Source organism: Rhinolophus hipposideros (assembly GCF_964194185.1).
Source record: "Rhinolophus hipposideros genome assembly, chromosome: 7".
In the NCBI taxonomy this organism is placed as follows: Eukaryota; Metazoa; Chordata; class Mammalia; order Chiroptera; family Rhinolophidae; genus Rhinolophus; species Rhinolophus hipposideros.
Window position 1 is genome coordinate 46836788 of NC_138053.1, and position 25789 is coordinate 46862576.

At 33.1% G+C, this 25789-nt stretch overlaps 1 protein-coding gene across 2 annotated transcripts in view; it reads right to left on the bottom strand.

The window, feature by feature from the left end:
* The window catches only part of XRCC4 (X-ray repair cross complementing 4), a 251860-nt gene that overhangs the window by 137581 nt on the left and 88490 nt on the right, over window positions 1–25789 (bottom strand). For both annotated transcript variants that reach the window (XM_081053815.1, XM_081053816.1), the window contains 3 exons: window positions 14828–14994; window positions 7096–7248; window positions 5942–6045 (listed from right to left, as the gene is read on the bottom strand). In XM_081053815.1, the coding sequence (XP_080909941.1) occupies window positions 5942–6045; window positions 7096–7248; window positions 14828–14994 (424 nt within the window). The remainder of the gene's footprint in view (window positions 1–5941; window positions 6046–7095; window positions 7249–14827; window positions 14995–25789) is intronic.

Consider the following 25789-nt stretch of genomic DNA (forward strand, 5'->3'; position numbering starts at 1 on the left):
AACTAAGTAGAAGCCTAAATTATTGATAGCAGTTATACAGAAACCTTCCTGTTAGTTAATAAGCAAGACTAATTAAACTAATATGCTAAATCTCAGACTAATAATTATGCAGAAAAGTGGCAAGAAAGCTTATTTGATTTGTTTTTAGTGGTTGTGCACCTTTAATATGAAGTTAACAAGGGTAAAACATTCTACAGTATTTTTCTTATTTGTACTTTTAGGAAGGTTGATTTCATTGGTCTCTAATTGTGAGAAATATTGTCAATTTCTACTAATAGAAATAATTACAATTCAAAAAATACTGCTTATTTAAGTAATTAAAAGTAATTATGAGGCATTAAAATAAGTCCTCTTGTGATGGGTAATTAGCAGACAATTAGGTATTCAAAATGCTTCACAAGAAAGATCCTATTTCTATCACATAAACCCAATTTTTCCACTAAATATTCACATGCATTTTGAACTATGTTAAGACTAAGAAATGTTTTGTAATAATGGCTAAAATTCTTGGAATATTCATATATATTTAAAAATTATTTTCACATATTCTCATATACTGTTAGTACAATTTCAATATGGTTATGAAACAATACAAAAAATGCATAACCATATTTTTTTTTTAGGTTATATTAGATATTACTGGGGCAAATGTCAGGCCACTTTTATGCACTGCTGGTAGTTTTGACACTCAGATGCTTATTATTATATCTCTATATATTATGGTTAGGTTCTGTTATTCAGGGGACCTAGTTCAACTTGAAGATTCTCCACAGCCATGGACATCAGGTGTTACCTTGATTTGTATACAAAGAAACAGAGGGTTTCCTGTAGAGAAGGTTGTTTTATGATATCTATAATAACCTAATAGGTTTCCACCGAATTAAAAAACAAAAAATACTTTAGAGGTAGGAGGAGTCCAGACTAACTAGGAAATCCTTAAAGCCATAAGGAGTTAATACCAATCAGATGAGAGTGAAAGTAAAACATTCTCCTTTGCAATGGAGGTATTGAGCTATAAATAGAGACCTTAGCAACCATCTTATTTATCATAATCTTAATCTGAAAAAAGGTGAAATACCTGTGATCTTAGTATGCAGTCATAGATGAAATAAAATCTGTAATACCAGTGCTACCTATCTAGAAATTCTGGAACTTTAGCCATAGAGGAAGTAAATCTTGCTAGAGAAAAATATAAAATGTAGTTGGGGGGTGGTATACACTGTGATGTTTAAATTTCAAAATACTTAATAGATATCCTTTTAGCTAATAAACTGTTAATAAATATTTTAAAGGTTTTTCATACTACATGGTGTAGTTCATAGGAGCATGATGTAGTTTATTAGATTGGGCTACTTGTCATTAGTTATTTCCTCAACAATTCTAATGATAGGAAGGATATTTCAAGCTTTGGAGAAAAAAAGTAATAAAACAGATTGCTTATTCATAAAACCTACAACATCTCTACCGTACTTCTGGATATATGCATAAAATGAAACAAACCTTTTTCTTGAATGAATTATGTAAAATTACTAAATGATCTCGGTTTCACTAGAACCTATTTTATCATGCAGGAATGGGGTAATCATGTGAACAACTCAAGAAGAAATTTGGTGATTTTAATAATTAATGATGAAAATACATTTACATGATAAAAATTACTACCAACGTACACATTTAACCACTTAAAGAAATGGCTGTCTGAAAGATAAATGTATTCAATCCCATGGATTTCCTTTCCTCTTGTTTTCAGAGTAGGGAAAGCACACATGAACCTTCAATATCTAAAATAAATTTGCATATTTACTTGTACTCTGAGAATAAGTATTTATTGTCAAGATGGCAGAATAAGTTCAGAAAAAAACTGTCACTGCTCAGCCTCAAACACATAGTAATAACATGTAAAATACCAAAAGACAAAACTGAGGTTAAAAAAAAAATTGTCTGAGAATATATTTTGTCTCTGTAAAAGAATGAATTATGGAATCTGGTTAATTATAAGGAGGTCCACTTTGTTGTTTAACATATGCATTTTTCGTCAGATCTATGGAATCTAGTTCTGAATTCAATGTCAAGCATTTTAGATCTTAAGTTCTTTTTCTTTTCTTTTTCTTTATTTTTATGTAAAAGCAAACTTCAGCTTTCTATATATTTATTACCAAAGCAGAAGGAAAAGGATAGTTAAAACTTACAATAAAATGCTCTTAATTCTTGATATCAAAAACTTGCCCAAAGCAAGTTAAATGCAAAAAAAAAAAAAAAAAAAAAAAAAGGAATGACTGATGCATCAAATACATAGAGAACCAGATATATGAGTTGAAGAAAATATGCTGTGTAAAGTATAGAAAAAATATGCAAGGAACTAAACATTTTGAAGTGAAGAGAAATTCTGCCAAATTTAAAATAGTACAATTATAGCTTGAAGATCTGCTTAAAAAAGAATGAATATATAAAGGACCCCATTCTCATATACCCAAATTGAACCATATATTTTCCCTTCAACAATAATTTTCATCTACTTCAAAGTTTGGTGAGACACTGTGAATAAGGAACAAAATCAAAGGCCATTGTATTTAATAAAAATTCTAAATGTTTAAATTGGAAAGAGTACAGATTCTGTTTCTTTGTGCACTTTCCATTATATTTTATTATTAAAGAGTGATTTCATTTTAAATGGGTCACTAAAGTAAAATAAGCATAGCCTCCAAATGAAGAGAAATTTAACTCTGATGTACAAAAGAAAGCGTGTGTGATTGTGTGATACAATTCAAATCTAAGTAGATCAGATTAATCAAACAACTAATTTCATCAACATCAGTAAGTTTCCATGACTGCAATTAGATACCTTCCTGTGTCTTTGTCCATTTATTCTACCTTCTTTCCTATCATTATGGAAAGTGCCCATGCTCCTAGCTAAATGAATCCTGCCACGGGTCCATTTGATCCCATCTTCTCTTACCTACTTAGAGGCAGCATTACTGGAATCCTTACCTGTCTACTGCCTGGACATGTTTTCCCTTCTTTCCTTATTTACTCCCAACAGTATGCAAACTTGATATTATTTCGTATCTAAGGAAATAAAAAGAACCTCGAGATTCCACTTCCCCCTCCAGCCTGCTACCCCAGGTCTTTCCTTTTCCTCACAGCAAAACTTGTTAAAAAGTGTGGCTTAGGGGGGCGGCCGTGTGGCTCAGTCGATTAGAGTGGGAGCTCTCAACAACAAGGTCGCCAGTTCAATTCCCACATGGGATGATGGGCTGCGCCCCCTGCAACTAAAGACTGAAGACGGTGACTGGACGTGGAGCTGAGCCGCACCCTCCACAACTAGACTGAAGGACAATGACTTGGAGCTGATGGGCCCTGGAGAAACACACTGTTCCCCAATACTCCCCAATAAAAAAAAATTAAAAATTTAAAAAAAAAAGTGTGGCTTAGATTTCCCTCTCTCTCCAATTCTCTCCTCTCGTTCCTTTTCTCTTCTATTCCCTCCAATTGCATTGAATATGTGTGATGAGATTCCCAGTGACATTTGAGTTGCTAAATCCCTTAGTCCTCACACCTCATCTTCCTTGCCTAATTTGCAGCATTCAGCTCAGCTGATCGCTGTCTTATCCTTGAAATATTTTCTTGACTTGGCCTCCAGGATACCCCACTTCCAGTACTTGCTGGCTACTCCTGGCTGCTCCTTCTCAGCATTCTTTGCTGGTATCCTCATCTTCCTCACCTCTACACATTCAAGTGCAGTGAGGCACAGACCTTGGACCACTGTTCTTTTCTCTCTTCTCTAACACCACTGATATCTCAGCCAGTTTTAAATACCATCTTTACCTATATGTATCTTCTAAAGGTAATCCTCCCCTAAACTCCAAATTTGTATATTCGACCCCCTATTCAATATCTCAGAATTAATGTTTCTAAAAGAGAGTTCTTAATCTTTTTCTTGCAGTCTCCCCCATCTAGGTAAGTCAACTATGTGCCTTCAGTATTCAGTCCAACAAACTTAACCATCATTGCTGTCTGTATTTCTTTCATGACCCATACCCACTTCATCAGCAAATCCTGCTGCCTCTAAACATATCTGGAATCTGCCCATTATCACCTGCTGCTATCACTCTGGTCTAAGCTGCTCATCCTTCATTTATTATTGAACTAGCTTTCCATTTGCTGTATCCTCTCCTGTGCTTATCATCCTATAGTCTATTCTCAGCACAACGGCCAGATCAATCCTATTAAAACTGAAAACCCTGTTCATAAATATATAAGTCACCCTATGTTCACTGCAGCATTATTCGCAATAGCCAAGATGTGGAAACAACCTAAGTTGTTTCCTTCTACAGATGACTGGATAAAGATGTGGTGCATGTATACAATGGAATACTACTCAGCAATAATATATGATGAAATACTGCCATTTATGACAACATAGATGGATCCTGAGAATATCATGCTAAGTGAAATAAGTCAGATGGAAAAGGATAAGAACCATATGGTTTCACTCATATGAAACAGAAAGCAACAAACGAGCAAACAAAACTCATAGACACAGACAACAGTACAGTGGTTACCAGGGGAAGTGAAAGTGAGGTGGGGAAGAGGATGAAGAGGGAGAGGAGGTTAAATATATGGTGACAGAGAGAGACAAGACTTTGGGTGATGAATACACGATGCAATCAATACACAGATGATGTATTATAGTATTGTATACCCGAAACTTATACAATGTTATTAGCCAGTTTTACCCCAATATATTTAATTAAATTAAAAATAAACAAGTCAGATCATGTCACTTGACTTTTTAAAACCCTATAAAAGTTTCCAACATAATCAAAGTAAGAGTTTAAATGATTACTATAAAACCCTGTACATCATCTGGCCTATCACTCATCCCATCTCCCAATTCTCCCTATCTTTCCCCTTTATCCATACTGCCCTCTGTAGTATTGCTGGAACACATCAGGAAGCAAGCTCTCCCCATCAGGGCGTTTGTCGGTAACGCTTTTTCGGCATGGCATGCTCTCCCCATGGACAGACTTACCACCTTTTCACTGAGGCCTTTTCTGGTGCCCTGGCTCAAGTTACAACCCTCGTCCTATTCCCACCCTGACATTTCCTATCATCTCTCCCTGGTTTATTTTTCTCTTTAGCACTTAACATATTTTACATTAAATGTATTCATCTTGTTATTGTCTGACTAGAATTTAAACTCCATGAAAGCAGAATTTTTTGTGCTTTCCTCTCTACTGTGCAGAAAAGTTTCTGGTACATAACAGACACTCAAAAATACAACTGCTAAATAAAGGAATCAAACATTAATTCTGAGAATACTGGGCTTATGTCATAACTATCTACGTATAAGCTGAGTTCAGGAGCTTCTCTCTCTAGGAGATCTATAAAACTCTAGAAAAAATAATCCATGGGTTTAAAAACCTGCTGGATACTTGATCTGAGGTAACGAGAAAGGTTCAGGTACTTTAAACTGCAATTTCTCCTTCTCTTCTCCTCTATGACATCTCACCCTATCACAATCCCTGTTCTAAACAGTGAGACAAAGCGTCCACCTCAGGGTAATCTAAAGCACCATGTTCCATTACCCCACCTATAGCTCTACCTAGAGAAGAGCTCAAATGTTAAAGGCAGCCAGCTTTGAGCTGGAGAGATCTAGCATGAAGGCATATCCTGCTTACTGCTGATCCATCCTTCTTTAACAATATACCTTGGTTTGTGTGTACCTGTGCCTGCTTGCTAGTTTTGTTGTTGCTAATGAATTGCTGAATTTTACAATAAATGTTCATTTTTAACATTAAGTGTTTGAGGTTTTACACTAAAAACTCTTAAGAATTTTTTGTGGAAAAATTTTTTTCATAAGATTTTCCATTATGGGATATCATCATTAGAGTAATAAGCCCAAGTGAGATATTCAAAACAGGAAATAAATGTATTTTACCTGGAGCTGACCCAGAAGGATCTGGTAGGTTTTCACCTTCCTCATCAGTACTTGCATTGTAGATTGCGTCTCTGGCAACAGTCATTTCAGAACATGTCGTTTCTCTAGAAACAGAGAAAGGTAGAATTATAAATTATCGACTCACCCCTGGCTAGGTATCAAATTCACCAGTAAGTAATTATAGAAAACATCCCTGGAAAAACATAATAAAACAAACATACATTGAAATGTATATGATTAAGATAAAAGCGCTTCAAAGACTGTTTGGTAACTCTCTTAAGAACAAGTTTCCCTTTCACCTAATCTAAATGTGCTTGAGTGCTCACTGTAATTAATTCTTCAATCAGTTTCTTATCACTTATTTTTTATCTATCAAAATACTATTTTTCCAAATTATCTTCAGTGGGTCACAGTGTTCAGTATTTTACTGATCTCAAAGCAGTTCTGCATTCTTTTCATTTGACCTGTCCTGAAAATTCTGAGACAAGTGTCTTTATTTTTATTATGAAGACACGCAAGGAAGGCACAGAGAGTTTGAAAGACTTTCCCAAAGTCACGTAGTAATAGATATCAATGGCAGACCAGCATTTGAACTAGGACCCTCTGACACCAAATGATACATTCTTTATATTAACATTATGCCATTAGTAAGCCTATGTTTTCTCTCAGATTCAGGGCAACAGACCCTAACCTGTATCTGCAAATGCCAAAAATAACTATAATTGTCCAATCCATACTAACAATTAGTCACCTACGATTCTCCCTTAAAAATCAAGTACACATTCACTCTCAGAACTACTTGCTTCTAAAATTAACTATTACGTAGACACCAAAATTACAAATGTGTGTTCAACGCTGTAGTTTTGCAGATAAAAGATTTTCACTAACACATTTTTTAGCAATGTCTAAAAATTAAACAAATAACATTTAAATGAGCCTCATACCAGTTTCATGATTTAAAGATAGGCATGACAGTTGGGCAGACATAGAGAGATCATGTTGAGAATTCTCCAGTGCACTGCATCCAACCCCACACCATCAAATGATCTCACACTACTAAAATGTTGGCACCTAACTTTCATTAAGTGTGGGATGGGAAGAAATTCCACTTAAATTTATGTGTCTGCCATCTCAAAACAGAAAAGCCAAAATACCTTTTATGTTCGATGTTCTTTTCTAGTTCTTGAAATTCACTTAACAATTTTTGTAAGCTTCTGATTTTTGCTTTCTTCTCATTCAGCACCAGAATAAACCGTTTGTAAAGATCAGTCTCCACAGCTTCCTTAGCACTCACACAGTTTTCAAACCTAAAACGTAAATAAACAAATAAATAAATAAATGATGCAGTTTTTCTCAGCATTGATATTATTCAATATAATACTGAAGATGATTTCAAGAAAGCGTTCCAAGGAAAACACAATTAAAAATCATTTTGTTACATGCTTTCATTGATTTAAAGTTTTATTTAGATAAACATGTACAGAACTTATTGTTTATTAATATTAGTAATTTATGTACTGAGATAAAGATTAAAACTGGAAACTGATACCAAAAAAAATACTGTTAAAACATCTAAATGCCTAATATAATAATTTATTCACATCTGGTTTATATCTAAAAGAATATTTTATGGGAGAAATTTCAAACAAGGCTAACTAAAGCCTATGTTTCCCATACTTTGTTAATATTACTATAATAGCAACAGTGATCCTGTTTTGTGATTAATTGATTTACCTGAATAGATTATAAAATGCTCCAGGGTAAGAATAACTTACCCAGTTGTATTTTATAACCCAGCAACACACACACACACACACACACACAAACACACACACACACACCACATACAATTCATGAAAGTATCCAACTTAAAATTTCCAAGAAATTAATGAAACAGCAAATGTGAAACACTATATATCTTCAATTTTTGATATATAAGAAAAAACAGAAAAATTTTTATCATTTCTAATTCTTTCTGCAATGTTCAAATGAGCTAACAAGAGATGGTACTAATTTTGATGTCCCAGATATATATAAAAAAGCAAACTAGTAGAGGTTGCCTACACACACATCATGAATAAACATATATTTAAAGATTCAAATAAAAACGATTTCACGTTAAATATCCTTTTAAAATTAGTCTAAGCTCTGACTAGTTTTCTCTTTACCATACTGTTTATTTATACTTCTGTTGTTATATACGGGTATCCTTTATTATATATACACGTATATTTTTATATATTTATGTTATATATTTAATATATAAAATATATTTTTTCAGTGAAATAATTACAAACAAAAATGTCAAAATGTGATACCTTTCATATATATGACCTTATGCTTTCAGCAACATACCTATGTAGAGATGCAAGGAATTAGGCCTCTCATAAGATGAAAAGAAACATATGGCAATATATTTTCTGGGACCAATTACAGCACTCTTATAGCATAGTCATTGCCAAGGCTGTGAACTCATAAGGACAGAGTGTGTGTGTGTGTGTGTGTGTGTGTGTGTGCGCGTGTGTGTGTGCTATTAGTTGCTTTATCCTTAATGCCTAACACAGTGTTCCGCATTCAACAGATGTTGAGTAGCTCTTTATGAGATACATGATAAATTGAGTTAATATGGGCATCTTATAAGGAAATGGAAAACCAGTGATTCTGAATATTATAGTTTTCATGCCTTTAACAGCTATTCACCATTGTAACAGAAATATTTTCAACTTTTTCAGTTTCTAAAATACTTTGTGGTAAATATTAATATAACAGTACTCCTTTCATCAAGCATAGCTCTCTGAGCGAGAAGTACACCAAAAGGTGTGTGTGGTGGGGGGAAAGATCCAAAGTTGAAGAGCTGCCAATATTGATGGCTTATTTTAAGCAGGGATGTGTCACTACATTTGTATTTCAGATGCAAGGTGTTATGTAAATATTATTTCTCATTTTATTGTGCTATTTTCTAATGTAACACAATAACTAAAAAAATGATTTAAATGAATAGAACATACATGCCATTAAGATACCTGAGTATTTAGTAATAAAATACTTTAAACATATGCAAAGTAAAAATCAATTATAAAAATGTACACTAATGTACACTAATCTAGTGTACATAAAAATGTACACTAAAAATCTTGTAAAAACTTATTATATACAGTTTTAGGAATTGTAACCAATCAGTAATTTATCTGACTTAAATGCATGTTTAATTTCTATATACACACTTCAATAATTCTTTATTGAAAGAGTATGTGCACTTATCAAAATGAATTAAAAATGAAAATACCGTATTTGCCGGCGTATAAGACGATTTTTTGGCCCCGAAAAATATGCCTCCAAGTGGGGGGGTCGTCTTATACGCCAGGAACACTTCAGATAGACTGCCCATAGTGCTTGCCCCGTGCCATAGTGGCCTCCCGATGCCCGCCCACTTCATTCCACATACCGTTCAGGCATCAGCAGCGCTGCTGGGTGTATGCTCGGCTGTTATGCGATTTTGCTGTTATGCGATTTTACCACACTCGCAAAATCGCACACAGCCGAGCATACACCCAGTATGATAGCGCAAAATCGCGAATCGCGATACCATACTGGGTGTATGGTCGGCTGTGTGCGATTTTGCGAGTGTGGTAAATTCAGGTTACCGTATATTTCTTTACATATGCATTGAAGATTCGCGATTTTGCGCTATCGTGGTGCCTGTTAGAATGTTGAAGAGCTCGCACTTGCGCACTAGTGAGGTCCCAGGGAGATGCTGATACAAGGGTGGACCAGACTGCTATAGTGACAGGGCGGGCAAACAGGGAGCAGGGACCAATCAAATCAGGCTTTGTATACAGCCAACAGCCAACCACAATACTGCACCATTGTACAGTACAGCATAGAAAATGTCGACCAGTCAAACCCCTATCATCCCTATCATGGCACCAGCCAAAAGAAAGAAGTATGATGCAAACTTTAAACTGAAAGTTATTTGGTGTGTGGAAGGTGTGCGGAAGAGGGGGTAGTCTTATACGGCGAGTATATAACAAACTCTGTATTTTGAGTGGAAATGTTAGGGGGTCGTCTTATACGCCCAGTCGTCTTATACGCCCAGTCGTCTTATACGCCCAGTCGTCTTATACGCCGGCAAATACGGTAGATATCAAAATTAAATATCATATATTTTGTCCAGAGAATATTGTAAACCCAAATAACTAGTGTCACATTGCCAAAGGCGACAACATTTCTGTGATAAGAGAGCAAATTCGGTAGAATGATGGCATCATGTAAGTTAAACTTGCTTGGTTTTAGCAAAGCTTTAGGATTTTGCTGCAACCAAACTTCAGAGGACCGAACTGGATAACATTTCCTAGACAAAGCTGGGGAGGAGAGGTTAGCTGGGACAGATTATTACTGTGAACAGGTTCAGGAAACAAATTTACTCAATTATTAATTTATCAACAAATTCAGAGAAAGCTATCCTTTTATGAACTACTCAGTAACTAAGAGAGTACCTACTATCCGCCATGCCGCATATTAAATGCCCATCCTCCCTTATGGCATTATGATGTTACTATGCCTTCCATATTACTTGCCTCCTGCCAACCTTCCACCTCAAGGACTGGACAGGTATTAATAGGTGGGACCATTCAGTGGAGGAGAAATGCCGGATTCACTGCTAAATTCAGTGATACTAAAAGGAGAACTCATGCACAATCCGATCAGACCACACTAGCCCAAGGATCACTATCTCTAAGGCAAAGCTCAAACCTGATGAAACCATAAATAATTTCAAACAGGGAAAGACTAAATGATGCTTCATCCTTTCAACAGTGATTAGGACAACAGAACCATATGTTAAGTTTAATTAGTAACTTAGGACTGAGATATCTAGGAACTTGGACCAAAGGATAGTAATTTAAAAAAAAAAAAAATTAAAAGAATAAAAGCTCAACATAAAAAAAATGCTGAGTATTCAAAATTAAATAGTAGAGTGAGAAAACAAAGAATCTAAGAATAACAAGTAAAAAAAACAACAGAAATAAGAGCAGAAAGCAATTTCAGGCAGAAATAACATTCAAAATAAAAGAACAGATTACACGATAACCCAAATACAACAATAGATACATAAATGTGAACATGTGGCATTGAGAAACAGTGAAGTAACCCTTATGTTTACAATCAGCTCTGGCCAAATTCATATCCAGGTCAGAGATGCACAGCGAAAGAAAATATTCATAGGGTTCAAAGGACAAAGAATGCTGAAAAGAACTGGCCAAAAAAAAGCACTGGAAAAGAGACTTACTAAGCCTGAAGTACTAAAAAGATGGTAAACAGCTGTTCCTCACCCTTTCAGAGGACAGAACCAGAGGAAATGGCCTTCAACTACTGTACCATGAAGGACTCAGATTCCCAGTAGATGGAAGGAAGAATGTTCTGACTGTGGCTGTGCTGAAACACTGTAATGGGCTACCAAGGGGAGTTGAAGCTATCTCTTGAGGTCTTTAACAATCGGACTTAATTCATCTGGATATAATGGGATCCTAGCCTGAAGGCAGAGAGATGAAGTAGAAGAGCTTTCGAGGTCTCTTCTCATGATTCAATGAGTGTCAACCCAATTCAATCTGCTAAAAACTGCCTCAAATTATAGGTTCAATAACGAAAACTCAGAATAAAGCTGGAGTTTCTAACTTGATGTCTGGGTGCAAACAAAAGACCTATTCAATAACACAGAATGTGGGAGTTGTTATTTAAAATTAAATAGGAAAAGCCAGTGAAATAAATATAGCTAATGACCTAAGGATTCACATACAATATTTCTAATGTTTTCTCTATCTAAACTATACAGAATTATATTAATCCAGGAATGTCACTCTTGTTCGAAATGGAGCTAAAACCACAATTATTAAACAGTAAACAAAAAAGCAAACATATATGTTGAAAGTCTACACATTAAAGCTCTTTTTTTTATCATAGTGTAATTCCTCATTCTTTACTCAAACCTCGTTTATTCTCCACTGTCATCACAAATGGAAATAGCTTAGCTCTGATTATAATAATAACGCATATTTAAATACCAAAACATATGCAAAAAATACCTCCAAAAAGCAAAGGAAAATTTAATCCACAATTCCAGACGTAGATTATTAATTTCACTTTCTCCTTCTAAATAGTTTTTTACCTAAAGATATGGTTTGCAAAAAAAGTGGGATATTACTCAGATTTTTGGTAATTCATATTTCTCCTCTTAACATTATCATAAACATTTCCCTGGTATAAGCACATGTATATATGACTGATTTTTGCTCACATATCTTATTGTGTGTTAAATATATTTTAGACCTCTCTACCACAGTTTACAAGGGATTCTCTGCACCTATTTTATACCTTTCTTCCTCTTTCCACTCCCCTACGCATACACAGTTTGGAACAATGATGGGTAAGAAATGATTGGATATCGTGGATGGACACTGATATAAGAGTAAGCAGAGGATGCCCAGAAAACTGAACTGTAGCCAGAACTAACATGATCGTCTCAACCAATGATTCTCTACTTTCCATGTCCTCAGTTACCTAACTCATATCCATGTCCTATTTCTAATCCTCTCTAAAGACACTTGATCAGTACTCCTTGCCTCACAGAAGCTGGAGCTGTAAATCCTTTGCTTAATTTCGAGTATACAAAGGCTGTTGAGAGGGAATGCTAAAGAAAGTACTGCTTGGCCATGGTCAAGATGTATTTATAACTCCTTAAAATAGCCCCTTTCTCCTCTGATAAGAGAAAACCAAATTTGGGAAACAGATAAAGTTACTAACATCTGGTATATATAATAAGAATCTAAAAATCTCTGGAGTGGACTCTCTTTCCTCTCAGTTTGGAGGGCCACCACAATAGCAAATATCTTCAGCCTCTGAAGATGTCTGATCCAGTATTTATGAAGAAAAGAATAGCTGGAGCATACTAAGTCAGGACATAAGATATATGGCTGTGCTTTTGATCAAATAGAAAACCTTTTGCCACAATAACACAAAAGTACTTTACAGATAGTTCAGAAATAGCAAATCAAGCATGTGTGGGCCACATATTATATGTACCCCTCACACACACTGTTTTACAGCACAGGGAACATTTTCTCATCTTTGTTCCATCCTGCTTTCTTTTCTATGGCAATGGTGTTGAATACTGATAAGATAATACCTCTTTCAACCTCTGGCAGGCATTTTAAAGCAATTTGTTCAAGTACCAAGTACCCAGTCTGCATTTTTGTGGGCAATTTGTGGATCAAATTTCCTATCATCCTGAGGGTATTTCAAGTTTTAAATATAATGGCTTATCACGACCACAGTACATCGCCTTTAATATGATTCATTTCATATATAAATAGAAAAACACATACAAACTACAGATATAGGCTCCAAAACATGCTTTCTAGCATAGATATTTGATATTGATTCATACAAACATGAATAAAATAGAAGTTAAAGAGAAAAATTAACTTATTTTTTCTGTATGGTTTCCTAATATTTATACAGTTTTAATTTGGTTTCATTATTTTTATATACTTGAAGATAAAGATTAATTCAGAGCTAAAAGAGAACAACATACTTTCTTAATAACTAATAGCCAACTATAACCAGGTGTTAGGAAGTTAATTTTGTATGTCTTGTATTAATGAATATAATTGAATACACTGAAAGAATTTCCTTTGGTCAACCTCATTTTCACATATATATTGATAAAACCCTTCACTTATTTTTCAGGTACTTCCCCATGTATAATTACTAATGTCTGAAAAACAACATCAATGATTGCCCTAAAAAGACCGTAAATAGAATAAAATGTTCTTATGTTTTAAAACTACTACTAGTTTGAATTAAAGTTTAAAAAAATCTACTGGATACACTGGATGTAATAATAATAATTATCATTATTATTACATTCCACATAATTATTTCAGATGGTGTGGTATATATATGTACAAACATATACATATTATATCATATATGTCTCTGTAGAGATAAAGTGTTCACAATATATATTTTATTTTCTTCAAACATCTTTCATATAACAGAATAGTACAGGCTAAACCCTGGGCCAACTTGACATAGTTGAGAAAATTCATAATTGAGAAGAGAAAGTGACTTTCCTCTTCAACTTTTAAAAAATAAGAGGTAAAATCAAAAAGCTAAAGGGCTTTCAAATGTCTTTTGCAGTAGTCACAATTACCTCATCTTTTAAAAATGCCAGTAGTATGAATTTTCTATCAATCAGGGAAAATAAGTCTTTATTAGGAGCCAAAACACACATCATTAGAAATACTTGTCATTCATATAAAGATTCCAAATAAGGAATCAATTGTGCTTATGTTTCACGTCTGTTTTTATTCATTATTAATCCTGTAACTTGAGGTAAATTAATCCTTATAAATATAACTTCCTAAATTTTGATTAATATTAATTGATTCTGATTCTCATTGCTCAATTACTCCTTATCATTTTTTTTCCTAAGTGTGTTTTTCCAGGACCCATCAGCTCCAAGTCATGTAGTTGTTTCAATCTAGTTGTAGAGGGCGCAGCTCACAGTGGCCCATGCGGGGATAAAATCGGCTACCTTGTTAAGAGCACCGCACTTGAACCAACTGAACTAACAGGACATCCCTTATCATTTATGTCTTCTGGTGCCACCGAATACTAATGACCTAAAAATGTTAATGTACTTCTATAATGTACAATCCTGACCAAAATAAAATAATGTCATCATGTTAAGTAAAGGTGTAATTAATGACAGATTTATTTTAAATATATGCTAGTATATATGTTATAAATTTACAAATCATTATCTTAAAGCTAAACAATCTAAAGAGAGCTTGGTGTTTATATAACACAAGCACATCATGTACACACCGTCCTTGGACATCATTCCAATCTCTCAGAAGCCTTTCATTTTCTTTCTGCAGGTGCTCATTTTTGGCTTGGTTTTCCGTGATGGTTTCCAAACAGTCACAAATAAGATCTCTAATGACCTCAGCTGGGCTTGCAACTTTCTCTAGGTTGAAGGAACCAAGTCTGAACTAGGATGAAAGAAAAACATGATTAGCTTTGGGAGAATACCAAAATTGAGCAGCCCAGTTTTAAATATACATAATCTCTCTTGGGGGAAAAAAGTTTAAGATTCAAATACAGTACATTTATCAGTTATAAATAGAGTGATTAAAAAACCAGGCAACTTTCTACTTTCTTACTAAAGTTTTTTATATAAACCAACATATAACCCAAGAATAATTTTTATAAGTAGTAAGTCACTCTCTCACCTTCTAGCAGAAAACAACATAAACACCAACACCATATAAGCATACAATCATCTGTTTGCTACAACTTTAATTCACTCCGCTCAGTTTAAGAAAAGAACTTATACATGAAGATTTTTTAACGCTAGTTTCTGTTAAATGGTAAAATGAAGTAATTGACATAACCTACTTCTGAAGAAAGAGCACAAGTTTGGTAATAGCTAGGAGAAGTGTAAGGTTTTAGGAAACTGATAAACTTGGCAGCATCACACAGTAACTAACTCCTTTATCAAAAAACAATAATTTATTACTATAAATTACAAATAATAATGTCAAGTGTCTAGCTGGAGTGCTTTTGCATAATGCAAGACAAAAATATCTTAACTACTAGTAGGCACTTTAAAATAAAATAGTATAATAATACAGTTTTAGTTATAGTTACGGAATTCTGAAGGGAACACAGGTTACCCTCATTTGGTAAAAATACTAAAACAGTAATTAATAATAATTATAATTACCCTTACTATTAAAATTAGAATTATTATAACTAAGATTTTAGAAATAATTATAATTACATAGCTACCATGGCTTGTAGTTGAAGTATAAGTCAAGCATAGCACAAATATAACTCATCTAACCATTACCAAAATGGAACTAATATACAGTTTATAGATTAGTAAACTGAGGTTCGGCATAGTTATCTAATACACTGAAGGAATCAAGTCAAGATCGTATTCTGCTATGCTGTTATGCTGTCTCCTGACATAAGAAGATATCCTAACTAAACAACTAGTCAGAGGGAGAATTAACTTCAGAATCCTACACATAATTCTGAAGAAAGATTCTAATGACACTGAGTGAGTGATAAAATTGAGAGTAAAATGGAGGTTTTTCTGGTTTTTGTTTTGTTTTTTAGCCTCTTAGATGAGTAATTTCTATGTTGGCATTTATCTAATAAGAACTTTTCCCAAATGTCTTATTTTTAAGACTATTTCTATAAGTATGTTATATACAGATTGGAAAATATGTAACAGTGTTGATAATTCTAAGACAAATCCATATTAGTCAATTTACAAATAAAACTAAAGGTAACTAAAGTAAAAATCAAATGTTTGCAATCTGAGTGGCATTTTATAAAATATTTCAGTTAAATCCTATAATTCAGAATCATTTGTATGTGTAACCCCACAGAGTAAATTTTTCTGGATGAATTGTGTTTACTGCTTTCTTTTAAATTTTCAGATAGAAAACATAGACAAATGTCTTACTTAATATTACAGAAACACTGCCAAAGGCTTAAATACTGCGATTCCTAGGTGTTGAGAAATATTTATTTATACTAGCTTAAAACCTAAAGGGAAACAAAGGACATTTTTGTTTGTATTGAATATTATTTGTCTAGCCACAAAGAAATTGTATGTGTGTGTGTATGTGTGTGTGGTGTGCGTGATTTGAAACCCAAGCAGATCATAATGTATGTTTAATCCTTTAATTTGTTTTATTTTACCACTTCCTATTTCTTAACAAAAGAAGGGGAATCAGACTAGGAAAACCACCTTTTAGTTCGATGAGTACACCCAGTTGTATAGGCTTACATATGTAACCAAAATTAAACAATTTGAGCAATGTTTACCAAAAAAAGATTTGGAAAAGTTCTAAGAATTTTTATTTATTCAGTTGAAATTATTTCAGACAATTTGTCACATCTGATTTATTTATTTCTCTTAAACTTAGAATCATATGCCCAAAAATATTTGCAATTTTCATATATAATGAAACAAGAATCATTTAACAAGCATATATAACTCCAAATAAGAAAGTTTTATCTATGTAAGGAATATATAAATTGGAAGTAAATTTGGGCATTTACCTTTTAAAGCTTCTCAATGTAAACAAGCACACACACAAAATAAAGACCACTGTTATTACTTTTTCAAGCCCACACAAAGAAGAAGAAAAATTACACTTGTTTTATTTTTAGACAACAGATTACATTATCAGGAAAATGGAAACACACAATTTTGTATTCTCTCATCACAATTGACAGGCAACTTTGACTAAGACGGACATTTTTAGAAATGAAAGAGTTTCTCATCACTTGAAAGTTTCAACAATGCCAAACTAATAATGAATTTGTGCCCCACTCTGATTCTAAATAAAGTAATAAGAGAAATACAAATAAACGCAAGTCCAGCCTTCTACCCTTCTATCTTGGATAGCAAAGAAACAAGGGACCAATTCTAAATCACTAATAACAAGCAACTTCTTTCAAAATATCATTCAAATGTATATATTCAAAATTCCAAAAAAGAATTTTTAAATGTTTTCTCAGCTATTCAGTACAGAATAAACTAAAAATATCATTTCTTTTTAAGAATGGGAAACTACTTTTTGGTTTCTATTTTGTAATTATACTCACTAGGTTTTTCCTTTAACAGGTGTAACATCTGTTATTCCAAACAATAAAAAATAATCAAGAACTATGTAGAAATTCAATCCAAGGAAATAATTTTTCTTGAAATACTCAGATTATTTTTGAGAAAAGTTCGATTATGCCTGCGACAGTGACTCTACTGGACCATTCTGCCTGTATATACGGGATTCAGAACCAAGGCAGGAAGCACCCGTCTACTTTCACTGCTGCTGTCCCAGCCTATCCCCATCATTACACATGTAAGGGTCCACATGCCCTTATGCACTTGACTTTGATAAGAGCCTCCTATCAGGCCTAATGAACTGAGAAGCACGAAATATTTCTGTGTCCTAACTCTATATTTAGCCCATTCTTTTATAATGCCAGTGAAATAGAAAGAGCAACTCAGGAAAGTATTGTTTTTAAAACCAGTAAATTCACACAAAGGCTATATTGTATGGTTGAGTCAATTTTAAAATCTTTTACTTGAGTTTTTTGTTTGACATGTAAGACTATTGGCATGGCTGTTCTTTATTGAGTAGTTCTGTAATTTCAAAATAATCTATAAATAAAATCAGGACTTCAATTGGTATACCAGAGTCAGAAACCACAAATTGAAGACATTTTGTAAGCATCTTATTCTTTAGAGGGATGGGCAAAAACAAGTTTGTTTGTTTTTTTTCTGAAGATCTTCTGGATAATTCAGTGTTCACAGACAGACCTATACTAACCATCTCATTCAGTCTATAGCCTTCCATGTTTTAAGCTATGTCTATATTTTTCTATGTCAAAAAGTGGAGAACAATTAACTTTTTAAATGTTTATAATCATAGTAGGACGCACTAGTTGGCTCTAAATTGTCATAATTTTAGCTAGTAAAACAAACTAATAATAGCACTTTTTATCTGATCTGCATTAAAATTCTCAACTTCAGAAAACATCCATTTTCTTTAGCCAGGGTTTTGTTTATTCCGAATATCTGTCTGTCAATTCTTTAAGTCCAAGATTAAATGCCAAACCCTTTACCCATCACTTCAAAGCCCAGGTTAAATTCTCTTTATTTTAGCTTACATAGACTTCTCTATTCTGACTACTTTAGAGTTTGTCTCCACAGTTTTTCACTCAGTTTTATCCTCCTTATATTTTTCTCTGGTTGTTTCAAACCTGCAGTCTTCTCCTTTAAATTTCTAGCTCTTTGAGATCAGCGACTATATCTTACATTTCTTCCATAGGTTCCACAGTATCTTGCACAGCTCTAGACATATGTTCATGGTGCTCAATAAACATTTGAATTTTTTTTATTGAAATGATCCTTATTAAGAAGGGAATATAATTATAATGGAGTGGGTAAAACAAATAATTGGGACAGTGAAGCTCTGAATACAGATTAGGAAATATTTTAAGTAGCTTAAGTATATAAGACAGTTTTATATTATGGAATAGTATAATTTAAACAATAAGGAGATGGTTTTAAAAATGCACAACAGTACTTGATATTGTGATAATATATAGGTTAATAAAACCTAAATAGATTTGCTTCTAAAAATATATAGATATAGAGTTATATACTCAGTTTCCAGGTTCTTTGGAGGGTCCAAAGAGATAAAAGAAAATATACAGTATTGGTAAACTATGTAAATCAAACACTATGACTAGTACTAAGCGATTCCTGGGGAATTCTTTGTGGCCATTCTGAATGTGTCTAGGGAGAGGAGGATTATCAACGTGTGAGCTGATATTCTGCTTAGAACATATCAACTAATGGGTCTGAATTCTGATACATTATCAAAGCCGTCTAAATAACCTTGCAGAATTAATCTTCGTCACTCTCCTGGGAATCAAAATATCAAGCTAGAGGAAAAAGAAGCATAAAGATATTTTGACGTTACTACTCGCAAATAATAGTGCCTGTTATTTGGGAACTTACTTTTTTTTCAGTATGTTTTTAAATGTATTCATATGAAAGTTTAGCTGTGTCTACATACATGTACACTAAAAAAGTAAAGGCTGTCCATTATAATTTATGATATATTTTGTCTATTGTAAACAAATACATAGTAGTATATATAGTTATAATAAATAGTTGTAAAATTCTAGCAATATAGGAAATTAGTCATGTTATGTAATAAAAAAGAGATTAAAGTGTACTACCTTGTAACTTCTAAAGCAGTAAAATATCTAAGTTGACAACTGGTCACATTTATCTTCTAAGGTAACCAGAGCTGAGAAAAGAATACAGATAAGGACTTCTAAAAAGATAAGAGAACTACATTGTGAAACTACTAATCTTACTTTTCAAACTATTTTCTTGCTCAACTTTCTTATGGCTCAAAAATTTTTTTGTTTTAAATGCTTAAACATCTCAAGATGATTGTATGATCAAGCAAGTCTCTGCATCTTTTAGATCCTGTAGGTTCTTACAATCAAAATGTAATAATCTAAAAGTAAAAAATATGCTGAACTCTAACTACAATGTTACAAATTATTAGCATTGTAAGCCCTTGCTATAGGTTTTAATATATTATTTAGTATCACCTAAGAATTCTTTTTAGGTCTTCATAATTGCAAAAATCATTGGTGGGAGTCAGAGAGAATCCTTGAGAACAAAAACCCCAAGTCTAGGTTAGGGAATCTCAGAAGCTACTTTTACTTTGAATAACTATACATGTTCACTCCATTACTGTGTTATAATAGAGATGATGAGTCTTTGGCATCATGGGAAATATAGTAAAATTTAGATTTATCTTAGCCTAATTAGGAGTTATAATTAACAATGAAAAATTATACTATATATAAATTCAGAATCAAGAGAAAGGCTTTTCTTATAATAACTGGATTGCCGGGGCGGGTAGGTAAGGAAGGAGATTATTGACTGCAAGGGTTGCCTATTATTCACCTGTTACTTTATCTTTGATATTAGGTGCTGATAAAGAAATACTGCCTTAGATTTCCTGACACATAAAGAAATAATGCCTTGGATTCCCTGACACACTTCTAGATCTAATATTTATCTAATCATATCTTCACAGTATGCTTCTCTATCTTCCACTCAGATGCTAAATGGTAATATTTCTCAGAATGACCCCTTGGCCCACTTCTCTTTTTTCTCTGTAGAGTTATGTGTTATCTACAGTCATAGCTTCCATTCTTACAGATAAGCTGACAACAGCCAAATGCGTATGTCGAGGTGGTGCCTCTCCTGAACTCCAGACTTGCATACACAATTAATTCCTTTTTGGAGTGGTACTACCAGGGTGTCCTATATGAACCTCAAACTTCAAAACACAAAACGGAATTCATTGTCCATCTCCCTCAACACTAAACTAGCTCCTCCCTATATTTTCCACTAGACATTCACCATTCATTCAGTGATACTTGGGTGGTGTAGTGGGTAAGCATGAACATCTATGAACATCTAACATGGACATGATATAATAGGAACCTTAGAGATCTCTATTTTAAAATCCCAGTACTGACAGTTAATTGCAGTGGGGTCTCGAACAAGCAATAGTAGTAACCACTATGTTCCAAAGTAATGACTTATCCTACAGGAGATTCGTAAACAAAATCTAAAAGCTGGTCATAAAGCATTTTACAAATAAGCCACAATAGAAATAACACCTAAGGGCATAAATCTCCTTTCTCTTGAGTCAGCTGAATTTGTCTGCCTTCTAAAAATGGTTTATTACTTTAACACAGTAGCATTTCAGAGTGGTTATGACAGAAACATCTCACTGGCGCTGACATCACTATTTGCTGTTGCTTCGGAGGCCTCACGTAAACAGTAAGCAAGCAAACACTGGACAAAATTTAAAAGATTTATTTTTCCAGATAGAAAGGGTCTGCTAAGATTCCAGCACACTGGATTGAAAGAGGACTCATATCAAGACATAGCTTCATTATATTTCAAAATTTATAATAGGATAAAATATCATGCTATGGCATGGTTAGGAAATATAACTTAATAGGACATAGAATGAATTATCATGAATCATTTACTTCTGAATTTAAACCAGTTTACCTAGTTTAGTAACAATTGCTCAGGTCTCTCATAATATTCTCTAGGAAAATTAAGTTAAAATAGTAGAATCTTATGTTTTTTTCTGATTACAAAATTCTGGTCCTTTGTCATTTAAAAGTTTCAGAAACTTAAGGCCAACCTCCTTTATACCTTCCCCAAAGCACAGAACTATACTCATTTGATGGCATAGCATAACTGGTTAAAAGGCATTATGTTGACATTAGAAACTTTTATTAACAAAAAATTTTCAAACAAACTATTGTCAACTATAACTCCATAAACCTTAAAAATTAGAGTTTATTAGAAACTAATAAACTCAAAACTAGTGATCATTAAAGAATCATAGAAATACCAAGTACCTTTAAATCCTCAATTTAATTAAATCATAAAAGACGGACTCAAGACAAAATATGCTCATTTATTGTATGGTTTATGAATTTATTTCTAAACAATTTTTTAAAGTTTAATGATTGCCTTTTTAATCGATGGATTAAAAATTCTGCCATATACTGTCATTCAAAAACATTTACTAAGAAGCCTAAAAACTTTACTTATTGTAACTTAATGGCAGATCTCTAAGAAAGAAATTTCTATCCAAAATATTTATACAGAAAACTAGTAATATTTACTTAGATTCATTTCCTTATTTACCTAGAGACAAGATAAAAACAAATTATTGATCTAAAAAAACATTTAAAAATTTTCAAGGTTTCTTTAGGTGAACAATTACTTAACAGGAAAACTGCCTGTAATGTATAAAAATTAGCATATATTTTTATGAGATAGAGAAGAATTGGAAAGCATGATGGGTGGTAACCATGCATTTAACTGAATTTTCTTGCACAGAAAAATGTAATTAAAAGTTAATATTAAGGTAGTTCCAGTTCAGGTCATAGCAAAATAAGCTGCACTGGACTAACCCTCCTGGAAATAACAATTACAAACTCAGAACCAAAAAAACAGAAAACTCACAAACAAAAAACAAAGACATTCAAGGGATTAGAAAATGACTGAGAGAAGGCAGCAAATGGAGGGTACTCAAACAGGGTGACACACGTGTTAAATGACTGTTCCTCACATGGCACTCCCCAGTCCTAGGGATCATGTGCAAAAAGTAAAAACCATACCTGCTGACTAGACATGTCAAACGGTAGATTCTGGGACACACATACACACTACATAGATTGAAAGTAGGAGAAAAAATGTAAGAAAATTAAAGAATCAATATAGTACGTACCAGTTAAAATTCACATAATAGAATTAGCCAAAAGAGAAAACAAAATAAAGAATTTTAAAAGTGTAAAGAAATGCATAAACTAAAAGATTTAAATTTCCAAATAGAAAGGGTCTGCTAAGATTCCAGCACACTGGATTGAAAGAGGACTCATATCAAGACATAGCTTCATTAAATTTCGGAACATTTGGAACAAAAAGAGAATCCTAAAAGATCCCAGAACAAAATAGGTTACATGTGAATAATCAGGAATTAGAATGGCATTGGATTGCTAAAGGCTGGATACCAGATGTCAATGAATTAATGTCTTCAAAATAATAAAGACATATTCATAAAGAATATGTCCCATGAATGTGATGAAATAGACCAAATTATATCATAATATACTTATAATAATAATAAGCAACATTTATTTAGTACTTACTATGTTTCGGGCATTATGTCAGTTAACAGAGAAGTCTTTCTGGGGCTAATAGTAATGAATCCAGATTTTGAGCTCTGGATCTAAGACTAAAATAGTATAAAGAATATGTGAAATATAGTCAATACATTTCTGTAGAATCCTACGTGAAAACTTGAGATTCAATTAAATAATCTCTCTTTAGTTCCCACCATTATATGTATAAGACCATTTACATAATAGGAATACCTGTATGAGTTAGAATATCTGCATTACATAAATGTAAAGAGAGTAGTAGTATTTTATAAGACTTACAATATTATTAATTTCAGAAAAATCAATGCAAAGTATAATACCCCAATCATGAATTTTCAACTTTTAAAAGTTCAAAGTACAAAGGTAGCCAGACAAAAATATTAAAATATTTCAGTACTAAAATTACTGTTCTCAATGAAATAATGACATTACTACATGAAATACCAAGTGTTTTGTGGTAACTATGTAAATAAGTCATGTTACATAGGATAGCACCTTGCTGTTAGCAAATATTAAAACCAAAAACTTAGTTTAAGTCCAAAAAAAAAAAATCAAATGTTTTGGCATACTACAGTTCCACTTCTGTGAACTGTTTCTTATGAAGCAATCTCAAATGAGTACTCTTACCTATTGCCAAAAATGTCCAAATGGTATAGTAGTTACTGTATTCTGACAATGCAGTAATCTCAGTTCACTTAATGAGGTGTTAAGGGGTGAATCCCTAAAACTAAAGTGAGGGAACAGTGGCAGGAAGGGTGCCCTGGCATTTTGAAAATAGAGACTATACTGAGATACACAGTTATATAAAAAGTCATATTCATGGGGAAACAATGTCAGAGGTAAAAATGAGTATTTCATAAAATTTTTAAAAGGAAATTTTTCTTTGTATGACTCAAAAGGTCAGATAAAAGATTTATGTTCAACTACTAGAGATGCTTCAGCACTTACTGTCATTGTTACAATACATTAAGGGACAAAAAAATCATTCCCCTTAATAAATTAGTTCAGAAAACTACAGAATGTAGACTCTTTAAAAATTACCATAATTTTACAAATCAGTCTTTGGCTATAAATTGAAGAAGACCGTGAAACCTAGTGAGCCTGTCAGGTCCAGAGCTCCTTTTTGGAAAGGTTTATTTTATTTTCAAACTGGGTGGATAAACTTCTGAAAGTACATGGCAAGCTTTTACAAGTTCATGCTTTGGATCAACTCAATTTGCCATTCAAGTATTGATAACTGGATCGATACACAAACCATAGAAAATTATAAAGGATCGAATATGGATGGGGATGGTTGACTGCTTTTGCAATGACTTGACCTAAATTCTTCCCAAAGGATTCTATATATTAAGTGACAGCAATGACCACATTCCATGTCCCCTGAGAATTGCCAAGGAACGTGTAATTTTAAGAAAACAAATATAAGATGGTTTATACAAGGTTAGGCTGCTTTCCTAAAATGGACAGAGGTAATATTCCTGTTCACCACCTCTTGCCTGGAGTTGACTATCTATTGGAATATCTGCCTCAAAAGCAAATTCCTATTATGTTTAACTGAGATTTTCACTTTTAAAAATTCTGTATCTTAGCAACAACTGGGTTTAATGAGCATACATTCAAAGTCTACTTTAAATTTTCAAGTTGTCAAATGTAACAATTAAATTGGCTTTAATAGCTATTCCCTACACCTAAATGCTATATTGAAGACTGACAATCAGATTTGAATTCTGGTTTTTCTTAATACACTTTTTCTTCATATATATATATATATATATATATATATATATATATATATATATATATATATATATATATATATATATTTAAATACCAAGAAGGTGGATAACATTATAAAAAGAGAATTTCAAATTTTAGGGCATTTTGTATCATCCTGTTTTTCTTCATATCCTTTAGCTTCAGTAAAAGGAAGATATATATAAAAGGATATATATCTTTTTGGTGGAGTCTTTAGGGTTTTCTATATATAGCATCATGTCATCTGCAAAGAGTGACAATTTAACTCCTTCATTCCCAATTTGGATGCATTTTATTTCTTTCTCTTGCCTGATGGCTCTTGCAAGGACTTCCAACACTATGTTGAAAAGCAGAGGTGATAGGGGACAGCCCTGTCGTGTTCCTGAACGTAGAGCAAAGGGCTTCAGTTTTTCACCATTAATTATGAGATTAGCTGAGGGCTTGTCATAGATGGCCTTTATTATGTTAACGTATTTTCCTTCTATGCCTATTTTATTGAGTGTTTTAATCATAAATGGATGTTGTATCTTGTCAAATGCTTTTTCTGCATCAATTGATATAATCATATGATTTTTGTCCTTTATTTTGTTTATGTGCTGTATCACATTGATGGATTTGCGGATGTTGAACCATCCTTGTGCCCCAGGTATAAACCCCACTTGGTCGTGATGAATAATCTTTTTAATGCATTGTTGTATTCGATTTGCTAAAATTTTGTTT